Source organism: Leptonychotes weddellii, chromosome 4 (assembly GCF_054177405.1).
Source record: "Leptonychotes weddellii isolate Sample4059 chromosome 4, ASM5417740v2, whole genome shotgun sequence".
Classification (NCBI taxonomy): Eukaryota; Metazoa; Chordata; class Mammalia; order Carnivora; family Phocidae; genus Leptonychotes; species Leptonychotes weddellii.
Window position 1 is genome coordinate 20,092,204 of NC_138372.1, and position 12,084 is coordinate 20,104,287.

A 12,084-nucleotide genomic window follows, 5' to 3' on the forward strand; every position below is an offset into this window, starting at 1 on the left:
GATTGTTTCTTTAATCTTGTTATTGTTCTTGTTGAGATTATGGATTGATTTCAAGATTAGGTTGAATGTGTCCTAATGGGAAATTTAGGGATAGGGTGTGAATTCAGTAAGATCTTGGCTCTGATTTTCCTCTGTTCTTTGTTTATTACCAGTACAAGATCCTTAAGCTCTAGGAATGCATGCATCTTCCCTTCTAGCATTGTCTTCTGGCTAACTGGGACTTTATAATTTATTTTGTGTTTGTGCTTGAGGATCTTATGTTTACCTTATTTCAGAAAGCAAATCCATGGCAGGAGCTTAACCTTGACTCACCACTTAAGCCTGTTCTTACCACGGATCTCACTGTAACTGTCTAGCCTGTGGCTCTAGAAGCACTAGATTTAAAAAAGGGGTAGGCCAGTTCCACATGACAGCATGGGGAAAAACAGTTTGACATACCACTTGCCCTGCTATGATGAGTCAGTAGCATTTTCATGTATAAAAGCTGGAGTGTTCAACAAGACATAAATGTGTGTTTCGCTCATGGCAGTTCTGGTTGGGACTTGGACCCATTGGAGATCCAATTTTGCTTTTTTGTGCTCTTCTCTCTTCCCTTTATTATATATCCATCATCATTCTCCTGGTTCCCCCCACCTCCTTACTTTTTATTTATTAAATATTACTAGGGTAGGACTGGTTGATTAGTAATGTCAGCAAATACAGCTGATCTACAAGTGAAGCCCTTTGGCCATAAATTGTCAAAGCATTTAGTGGAATTGTTCTCAGTGGTAATAGGAAGTAGTCACAAAAGTGAAAGAAAGCTGCTGTAAGGAGAAGTCTTTTATAGAAACCTAAAGGTTTTAATGACCAAAAGTGTATAAAAATAATGATCCTTATGTTAGAACATTCTCTTTGTCATCTTTTCTCATTCTAAGACACTTGTAAAAAGCTGCTGGGTAACTTCTTTTTTTGTTTTTTACACTTAAAAATTTTATTTTTAATTTATTTTTAAGTAATCTCTGCACCCAGTGTGGGGCTTGAATTTACAACCCAGAGGTCAAGAGTTGCACACTCTACCAACTTAGCCAGCCAGGGGCCCCTATTTTCTTTTTTGCTAAAATACTCCGTGTTTGGGGGCACCTGGGTGGCTCAGTCAGTTAAGCATCTACCTTAGGCTCAGGTCATGATCTCAGGGTCCTAGGATCGAGTCCCATGTCTAGCTCCCTGCTCAGCAGGGAGCCTGCTTCTCCCTCTCCCCCACCCCTCCGCTTGTTCGCTCTCTCAAATAAATAAAATCTTTTAGAAAAGTACTCTGTTTAAGGACTTTAAGTATAGGTCTGAGGAAATACACTCATTATTTTATTTATTTTTTTTAGAGGGGGAGGAGGGGTAGAGGGAGAGAGAATCTCCAGCAGAGTGCCTGCTGAGCATGGGACTCGATCTCATAACTCTTGAGATCAAGACCTGAGCCAAAATCGAGTCAGACACTTAACCGAGTGAGCCACCGAGGTGCCCCTGAAATAAACTCATTTCAAAGTTTTATGAATTGTTGCACATGACTTTTAGTGTAGCCAGTATTTGCAGAATTAAATGAAAACTGTAATTTTCTCCCCATTTTATTAACTTTATTTTGAAATAATTTCAAACTTAGAGAAATTTCAAGAATAGACACAGAATGCCTATATACTTTTCACCCAGATTTGCCACTGTACTATTTTGCCACATTTACTTTATTGTTGTCCTTGGAGATGTGTAATTTTCTGACCATTTGAAAGTAAGTTTCAGGGCGCCTGGGTGGCTCAGTCGTTAAGCGTCTGCCTTCGGCTCAGGTCATGATCCCAGGGTCCTGGGATCGAGTCCCACGTCGGGCTCCCTGCTCAGCGGGAAGCCTGCTTCTCCCTCTCCCATTCCCCCTGCTTGTGTTCCTGCTCTCGCTATGTCTCTCTCTGTCAAATAAATAAATAAAATCTTTAAAAAAAAAAAAAAAAGTAAGTTTCAGATAGCTCCTTTTCTTCTCAATATTTTTCTGTTAATTCCTAAAAATAAGAACATGCACTTACAGCCACAGTGCAGTTATCAACATCAGGATATTTAACATTGACACACAATACTATTATCTACAAATCTTATTTGTATTTTACCAGTAGGTCTTAATACCCTTGATAGCCATTTTTTTTTTTAAGATTTCATTTATTTATTTGACGGACACAGCGGGAGAGGGAACACAAGCAGGGCGAGTGGGAGAGGGAGAAGCAGGCTTCCCTCGGAGCAGGGAGCCTGATGCATGGCTTGATCCCAGGACCCTGGGATCATGACCTGAGCTGAAGGCAGACGCTTAACGACTGAGCCGCCCAGGCGCCCCTTGGTAGCCATTTTTTAATGATCCAGGTTCCAATCCAGGATCTTTTAGTTTTCGTCTTTAGGGTCTTTTTTAATCTGCAGTGGTTACATATGCATACCACACCCCACCCACCCAGCTGCTTTGTTTATGACATTGCCTTTCTGAAGAGTATATGCTGTTTATTTTTGTAGAATGCGCCTCAGTTTGTCTAAGGTTTCCTCATTGTGTACATTCTGATTGTGTTTCTCCGGCAGGAATACTACCTAAGCGACTTTGTGTCCTCAGTGCCTCACAGTAGGAGGCTGTTTATGTCATTATTGGGAATGTTATTTTGATCACTTAAAGTGTTCACCAAGTTCTCCACTGTAAAGCTCTTTTCCTTTCCTACTTAAAAAAAAAAATCTGGTGAATTGTTATTTTCATTGGCGCAGAATCTATTTTACTTTTCAAGATAGTATGTGAATGCGTAAATATCTTTATAATCTCTGAGAAGATGGATGTTATCTTTATTATTTGTAATTATATAAGATTATTTTTGTGTATACATCAAAACGATTTGGGAATAGCACAGCAATTAATCAAACTTGCCTGAATTGTATCAGTGTGATGTTTTCTTGATGTTGATCAGGAGATTTAAGACTGCTAATGCCATTTATTTGTATGTAATTTGCATAATTTAAAATAAACCTGTGAGGCGCCTGGCTGGCTCAGTCAGAAGAGCACTCAATGACTCTTGATCTTGGGGTTGTGAGTTGGAACTCCATGTTGGGTGTAGAGACTACTTAAAACTTAAAAAAACCGGAATTTTATTTAGAAGTCAGTTGTAGCATGTTACCTACTGCTAAACTCGTAAGCTTGTGAGTGAGGTTAGTTGAAGACCTAGTGTTTGCTTTCTAGGAGCTTTTTGATTGAGTTGGGACTAATTTACATAAAACAGGACAATGCAATTTAATTTTTAATTGTGGATGCAGGTTTAGAAAGACATTGAAGCTGTGGTGGTTAAGGAAGTCTCTAAGAAGGAAGGGGTATACCCTGAGGGGCAGAAGGCCAGATGTTCTTGGCTTAAAGAATAATAAAAGCATGGGACTGAGATTGAGTCAAGAAACACTGAAGAGTCCAGATTTTCTGAAGCCAAGTGTAGATTATTTTGTTCTATAATAGATGAGAGGTTAGGTAAATGGTATTCATCCAAATTATGAAAGACAAAACAGGTGTAGATGAGTTTAAAATTGATGAGAAGCAAGGTGCTGTTTAAAGTTTGACTTTGATCAACTGCAGAGATTTTGTTTTAATTGCAATTTTCCTATTATAAGTAGGATGTTTATTATCAAAACTTTGGAAGAGTATATAGGAAAGGCAAAAAAGTGAGGGGATTCAAAACTTTTGAGGTCTTTTTTATGTTGGATTGAATCTCTTGTTCTTGAATTGAGTTTGATTTCAAGAGAGGAGTGTATGGTGAGTTATTTTATTAAATTTGAAATTTCAAAATGACTTAAATAAAGTTGGTGAATTTATCCCTGAATTCCAGATACGTGAAATGGGACATCAGAAAAAGACAGCTGCTCGGGTCACCTGGGTGGCTCAGTCAATTGAGTGTCCAACTCTTGGTTTTGGCTTGGGTTGGGTCGTGATCTCAGGGTCCTCAGGGTCGTGGGATTGATCTGTGGGATTGAGCCCTTTGTGGGGCTCTGCACTCAGAACAGAGTGTGCTGGTCCCTCTCCCTCCCCCTCTGCTCCTTCCCCCACTCACGAGTGTGTCCACGCACTTTCTCTCTCAAATAAAATCTTTTAAAAAAGAAAAAGATAGGGGCGCCTGGGTGGCTCAGTTGGTTAAGCGACTGCCTTCGGCTCAGGTCATGATCCTGGAGTCCCTGGATCGAGTCCCGCATCAGGCTCCCTGCTCGGCAGGGAGTCTGCTCTGTCCTCTGACCCTATCCCCTCTCATGTGTTCTCTCTCTCTCATTCTCTCTCTCTCAAATAAATAAATAAAATCTTTAAAAAAAAAAGAAAAAGATAACTGCTCTTTCTGAATACTATTTTTATATCTATGGGTTAATTTATTCGGGGGTAGTCCATCACAAAATTTCACTTTGTTGACTTTTACATAAATATTTGTTAATAATATGGTGTTAAGAAAGAGCCTATATAGTATATGGCCCTAGGTTTGAATTCTGGTTCTTATTAGGTAATACTGGTCAAGGAACTTTTTTGAGCTTTAGTTTTCTTAGGAATAATACAGTCCCTGCAGCATGGTTATGAAGATCATTATTATTTACAGTATCTGGAACATGGAAACCCATTAAGTGGTAGTGGCTATTCTTTTTAGTAGGAATCATACTTTATCTTGGGTAAATGGGAGCAGATGATTCTACTCAAGCAGATTGATGAATCAAGTGTAAGTTCAGGCCTGTGTGCTCCTAACCACTTACTGTTTTTGCTTTTAAAAGGCATGTGGATTGAGGGACGCCTGGGTGGGTTAAGCAGCTTGACTTTTGATTTTCGCTCAGGTCATGATCTCAGGGTCATGAGATGGAGTCCTGTGTTGGGTTCTGCACGGGCATGGAGCCTGCTTAAGATTCTCTCCCTCTGAAAAATGAAGGGGGGGGAATCGGAGGGGTGGACGAACCATGAGAGACGATGGACTCTGATAAACAAACTGAGGGTTCTGGAGGGGAGGGAGGTGGGAGAATGGGTTAGCCTGGTGATGGGTATTAAAGAGGGCACGTATTGAATGGAGCAGTGGGTGTTATACGCAAACAATGAATCATGGAACACTACATCAAAAACTAATGATGTAGTGTATGGTGATTAACATAATAAAATTTATTTATTTTTTAAAGATTTTATTTAACAGCGAGAGAGAGAGAGAGGCAGTGAGAGAGGGAACACAAGCAGGGGGAGTGGGAGAAGGAGAAGCAGGCTTCCTGCCAAGCAGGGAGCCCGATGCGGGGCTTGATCCCAGGACCCTGGAACCATGACCTGAGCTGAAGGCAGTCACTTAACCAACTGAGCCACCCAGGCGCCCCTAAAATAAAATTTAAATAAATAAATAAAAAAGATTCTCTCCCTCTCCCCCTCCCTCATTCCCTCTTTCTCTTAAAAAAAAAAGACACATGGATTGGGTCATAGTTTAAAAGATACTAAGGCTGTTGAGGATAAACTTATGAAAGGTACATGAAGAATGATTTTTACTAAGAAATGAGCATTTAGATTTATTTCAGGGAAAACTTAAGTATGGAAGTCAGTTTTCAAAATCCATCTCTAAGTGGATTTTAAACTGTCCCTGGCAGGGGCGCCTGGGTGGCTCAGTCGTTAAGCGTCTGCCTTCGGCTCAGGTCATGATCCCAGAGTCCTGGGATCTAGCCCCACATCGGGCTCCCTGCTCTGTGGGAAGCCTGCTTCTCCTCCCACTCCCCCTGCTTGTGTTCCCTCTCTCGCTGTGTCTCTCTCTGTCAAATAAATAAAATCTTTAAATTAAAAAAAAAACTGTCCCTAGGGGAAGAGGATAATTTTCTTTTTTGCTATAGATTAAGAGCTTTCTATATGTCAGCCCATTAATTTTCATACAGCCCTGTGAGATAGGTCTCCTTACTTCACAAAAAAGGAAATTTGAGGCCTATGAATATGCTTAAGGCCTTAGGACTAGTATGGGATGACTCTAGTACTGTTAAGAGTTTTTTTTAGTATACTTTATATGCTGCTTCCTTTCTTTAGGCTTTTGATGCATGTTTGAGTTACTTCCATTAGGCCCATATTTTGGGGGATTGACAAGTATTAGCCTAAGCCAACTGTAATTGGAAAACATCTGTTGTAAGTAATGTAAGAAATTTTAACGTCAAAGAAAAATAATTTTGTATTAATTGGGATGATTGAGTGTTTACTACTTTGGTTTAAAATATAGGAAGTAAAAGCTTTTATTTGTGAGGTATATTCTATTTAGCACAAATAACTAAATTTCTTTTGAGTTATTTATAAAGTTTTAATTCTTTAGCATGTTCAGATAAGTTTTAACTAACCATTTCAATTTTTTTTTTTAACCTCTGTAGGAACGTCAAGGTCGTGGCAAATAAAAGGCAGTTCTGCACAGACTGCAGCAACGGTTGCATCTGCATATCCTACGAGGAAAAAAATGACCTTCAAGAGAATTAGGACTTTTTTCTTAATTTCATTGACTTCAGAGACGATTGCAGACTTGCAGTTTAAGTATTGGAATTTCACAAAAGACATAGGACTTAACTGGAAAATGAAAAAAAAAAGAAAAAGAGAAAACTAAACAAAAAATCCCTCTAGGTAGTTTAGGTGAAAAATGTCCCTTTTATTTTGGCTTTGGTTGTGATTTCAGAGCATAATGCTTTGTTTTTTTGTCTTTCTACTATGTTTTCCGGATTTTAAAGTCCGTAAGTGCATACAGTTTTCTCTAATTTTTAAACCCTTTCCTCTCCCCATTTTGACATTTGCACTTGGAGAACACTTGAGTTTAGAAGATTTTGGGCCTCCACCCCAGAAAGTGGGAATTTGGTTTTTCCCTTCCGAACTGGAAGAACATTTTTATGAAGAATTTTTGTCTTGGAGAATTTAACAGTGTTACCCAAGGTTGTGTCTTTAAGGGTGGTTCATTTTCTCTGACCCTTTGTTACTCAAAGTAAAGTACTAGGAGTCCTAAGAAATTTCTGTTCTTGTACATTATACTGATTAAGTCAGGATTAATTTGATTTCAAAGCTAAGAACAGTGGTAAAAACTTGTTTACAGAAATGCATTTTGGAAGAGAAAAATATTGTAAAACGTGTAGTGAATGTTTCTTCAGTTTATTGTTCAGCCAATGAGGAAAGGGCATTGCCTTTCTTTTTACCATTAATCACTTCTCAATAAACGTGAGATCCTGTTGAGCATCACTTCTAGTACTATTTATTAGTATGATTTGAGTCTCCTACGTTTTATGAAAGATTCGGAGTGTAAGGAGTTGTATGAGATGAGATGGCAACTGGTTTTAGAAAGTTTGCTGAAATGAAATAGTTCAGGCTTGCTTTTGTATCCAGGGCTGGACAACCGTGACCTCTGTAAAGAAAAAGGTGGGCCAGAATTCATAATGCTTCCCAGAGAAGGTCGAGCCACTACTAAATCATTCAGCAAATATATATATATTTTTAAAGATTTTATTTATTTATTTGACAGAGACACAGCGAGGGAGGGAACAGGGGGAGTGGGAGAGGGAGAAGCAGGTTTCCCGCGGAGCAGGGAGCCCGATGTGGGGCTAGATCCCAGGACCCCGGGATCATGACCTGAGCCAAAAGCAGACACTTAACAGCAAAGTGCCCCTTATTCAGCAAATACTTGATTATGAGGGCTTATTAGGTGCCAGCCACTGTGCTAACCCTTTAGAAACCTGGCCAGATAGTGCATAATTTTATTTGCAAAGTAGGTAGAGCCCAATATCAAGGATGTAAGTGTTTAATTTGAAATACCGCTTATCTAGAGAATATTCCATGTGGGTGCAGGCTAAAAATAAATTGGAGTGGGGCTTGGGTCTTTGTGAACCATATAACCATAATGGTATTTGTTTTACCCTTGTTTATTTCTCAAGGTTTGGGGCTTCTCTGCCTTAAAGATTTTTAGCCCTTGGGGTGCCTGGCTGGCTTAGTAGAGCATGGGACTCCTTTCTTTTTTTTTTTAAGGGGGGGACGGGAGGCACAGAGGGAGACGGAGAGAGAGAATCTTAAGCAGGTTCCACACCCAGCGTGGAGCCTGATGTGGGGCTCAGTCTTACAACTCTGAGATCATGACCTGAACCGAAATCACAAGGCAAGTGCCAACTGACTGAGCCACCCAGGTGCCCCAAGGATAGGACTCTTGATCTCAAGGTTGTAAGTCCGAGCCCCATGTTGGGTGTAGAGATTACTTTAAAAAAAGATGAAAAGAGTTTTAGTTAAGATGTCCCAATTTTGTAGAGTTAGTTAAATGTGTGAAAACTTCTATAAGAAAGGGTTTTGAAAATGGGTTTTAATGATGTTTTGTCCTCAAATGACTTACTCATTTGGCTATTCTACATAGCCCAGGCTACTGAATCAAATAATGCTGATTTGTGGTTAACATTGTAGCTGTCACTTCAAGTTGAGAACTTTTCTCTACCTGAGGCACAGTGTAATATACCTAGATATTCCTATTTGCCAAGCTCATTTTGAAATACTTTTCTCCCCAAATTGGGAGTCCTTTGCACTTTAATCAGTTTGAAGATGCTCAACTTCTGAATTAGAAATGTAACATTCACTGTTTTCAGTATTAGTCAAACTTCTGTGACTTGTAGAGCCTGTAGACTTCCCAGGTTCCCATGAGCTTGATTGTCCCAGTATTTCACCTTCAAAAGGGAAAACATCCTGAGAAAAGCAAATTCAAAAGCAATTTTTCCTAGATTTTTCCACCTTGTATTCAAGTTGGATATAAGATGATTCAAGGTGCTTTTTTTTTGCTATTTGAAATGTTAGTTTAGTTTAAGCCAGTGCTTCCCAGTTTTTCTTTTCACATCACAGAAAATACTGGTATGGCTTTAGGGGCAAATTGAAAGGAATTTGGAGTCCCTAACAAGGCTGTTCACCTAGCTCTCCCTGAGTGTTGAGGGGGTCAGGATGTTGGATTTCTGTATTATTATTACTATTTTTAAAAGATTTTATTTGACAGAGAAAGGGAGAGAACACAAGCAGGGGATGTGGCAGACAAAGGGAAAGGAAGAGGCAGGCTCCTTGCTGAGCAGGGAGCCTGATGTGGGGCTTGATCCCAGGACTCTGGGATCGTGACGTGAGCCGAAGGCAGACACTAACTGAGTTAGCCACCCAGGTGCCCCAGGATTTCTGTATTAAAAATACACAGAAGCATTTTTGTAGTATAAAAAATTAGATTATGTTCTCCCTAAGAGTTTGGTCCAGAAGTTGGTTTGGTGAAGATCTCCCAATGCAGCTAAAACTAGTTCTCTTATTTGCCAATGACAGCTTTGCCAGTGGAAATTGTTGACTTTTGATTATTTGCCCTCTGTACTTTTGTTCTATCATTTGTGAATGTAAGACTTTGGATAGCCATGTTTGTGTACTTTTTTCCTTTGCTGAGGGAAAACTGAACAATCTCATCACATATCAGTGTCAATTCAAAGCATTCTAAACCTTTGAGTAAAATGTGTAAATCTTAAATTCATTCAGTTTAATCTTAGTCACATTTGATTGGCTATTTCCCCCTAATATGTTTCTTTTGTTCTTTTTTTTTTTTTGCATGTTCCATTTTTTAAAAAACTTGTATTGGAATAATTTTAGACTTTTGTGAAAATAATAGAGAGAGTTGTCTCATACACCGGTTCACTTCGCTTTCCGCAAATGTCAACATTTTACATAACCATAGTACTATTAACTAATCTATGGATTGTGCCAGTTGTTCAAGGAATATCCTTTTTTCTCTGGCTCTGTATCCAATCCAGGATCCCATCTTGCATTTAGTTGTCTTTAGGCCGCCAGCCTGTGAGTTCTTCAGTCTTCACTTTTTATGATTAACACTTTTGGAGAGTACTGGCCAAGCATTTTATAGAATGCTCCTTGAATTGGATTTGTCTCTTTTTTTTTTTTTTAGATTTTATTTTTTTGACAGAGAGATAGCAAGAGAGGGAACACAAGCAGGGGGAGTGGGAGAGGGAGAAGCAGGCTTCCTGCTGAGCAGGGAGCCCGATGCGGGGCTCGATTCCAGGATCCTGGGATCATGACCTGAGCTGAAGGCAGACGCTTAACAACTGAGCCACCCAGGCGCCCCTCATATTTTCTCAATATTAGATTGAAGTTATTTTTTGGTAAAAATACCACAAGAGTCCCGGGCCCTTCTCACTGCATTATATCAGGATACATAATGTTCATATGTCTTAACTACTGGTGATGCTGACTTTGATCACGTGGTGCTAAGGTGGTGTCTGCCAGGTTTCTCCACTGTATAGTTAATTGATTTTCCCTTTGTGATTAAGTAACTCGTGGAGGGGTATACTTTAAAACTATCAATCTCTGGTTCGCTAATTTTGACATCTGGATTGTTATTGCCTACAACAAACATTACTGTGGCGTTTGCCAAATGTTTGCTAGATCTACTCTACATTTATGCTAATTCGAATCCTACTGTAAGGAGGAGCTGTGCTTTCTCCCCATTTTTAAAAAATTTGTATCAGTGTTGACTCAGGTATATTTAATTCCGTGGGTCAATGCTGTCATTTATTTTTTGTTGCTCAAATTGTCCCAGCTTTGGCAATTGGGAGCTCCTTTAAGTTGGCTCTTGTGTCTTTTTCACATGTCCTCAATGTTTTTTTGGAGCCCTTCCTTACTTTCTGATACAGTGTATCTAGATAGATGTTCCCCAGCTGGTCTTGTATTTTCTCTGCCCCAGCTCCATTTTTCCAAGGAATAAAGGTTCCTTTTATTGGAGAAATTTAGAAACCATCCCTTGATTTTTTTTTTTAAAGCAATTCTTTAAATTGTACAAGATTATTAGTTTATCTTACTGATGTAGGTGGAAAATGATATAGCCTGACAAACACCTAATTACTTCATTTCTTCTACTCTTGTCTCAAAGCACTATATATATATGAATCTTCTGGAGTTATGGAGAGGCCCAATGAATGTGGGTTGGCTTGTGCCCTTCCATAATTTCTTTAATCTAATAAATAGAGACCCAAAATGTTGGAAGATCTGGTTTCCACCCCACCTAAACTATTTGAGAGGTTCAGAGGTATTTCTACCTGCAAGAAAATAAATGGTCATATACTAAAGTTTTCAGTTTTTCATTAGAGTTAATATGAACTTGGATTTTGCCGATTATTTTTACTTTTATTTGAAAAATGATTTACAGACAGTTCCTGATTTATGATGGTTCAAATTAAAATTTTTCAACTTTATGCTGGTGCGCAAGTGATAGGCTTCGGTAGAAACCGAACTTGGAATTTTGATCTTTTCCCAGGCTAGCAATATGCCCGAAGATATTTTCTCATGTTGCTGGGCAGGGCTGCTGCTGTCAGTCCCATCGCATGATCAGGAGGGTAAACAAACAGATAACACTTACAACCATTTAGTGCCCACACAACCATTTTGTTTCTCACTTTTAGTAAGGTATTCAATAAATTACGAGTTATCCATCACTTTATTATATAATAGGCTTTATGTTAGATGATTTTGCCCAACTGTAGGCTAATTCTGAGCACATTCAAGATAGGCCAGGCAAAACTATGATGTTTGGTAGGTTATGTGTATATATATTTTTAAAGTTTTTTTTTTTAAGTAATCTACATCCAAGGTGGGGCTTGAACTCACAATCCCAAGATCAAGAGTTGCATGCTCTACAGCCTGAGCCAGCTTTTGTCAGGACCCAACCCCATCTTAAGTCGAAGATGTGTATTTGAAACGTGGTTTGTGTGATAAATGTGGGACCCTTCTGATAAAGAGTAATAGTGTCTTGTAGGATTCATTTTTTTTTTTACAATTTGTTTACAACTGATCCCCCCTCCCCCGCCCCCGGAAGTAATGCCCCATACGACTGTGTGTGTCACTTATCGTTAGTGGTTTCTGGGCAGCTGGTGACGCTCCTTACCTTTAAGTCTTTAGAATTTTTTTTGGGGGGGCGCCTGGGTGGCTCAGTTGGTTGAGCGACTGCCTTCGGCTCAGGTCACGATCCTGGGGTCCTGGGATCGAGTCCCACATCGGGCTCCCGGCTCGGCGGGAGGCCTGCTTCTCCCTCTCCCACTCCCCCTGCTTGT

General features: G+C 39.5%; 1 protein-coding gene across 1 annotated transcript in view; it reads left to right on the forward strand.

The window, feature by feature from the left end:
- The window catches only part of YTHDF2 (YTH N6-methyladenosine RNA binding protein F2), a 33,388-nt gene extending 26,175 nt beyond the window's left edge, over positions 1–7,213 (forward strand). The window contains exon 5 of the mRNA XM_081817897.1: positions 6,367–7,213. Within this exon, the coding sequence (XP_081674023.1) occupies positions 6,367–6,390 (24 nt within the window). The 3' untranslated portion in view covers positions 6,391–7,213. The remainder of the gene's footprint in view (positions 1–6,366) is intronic.
- The last annotated feature ends 4,871 nt before the right edge of the window (positions 7,214–12,084 follow it).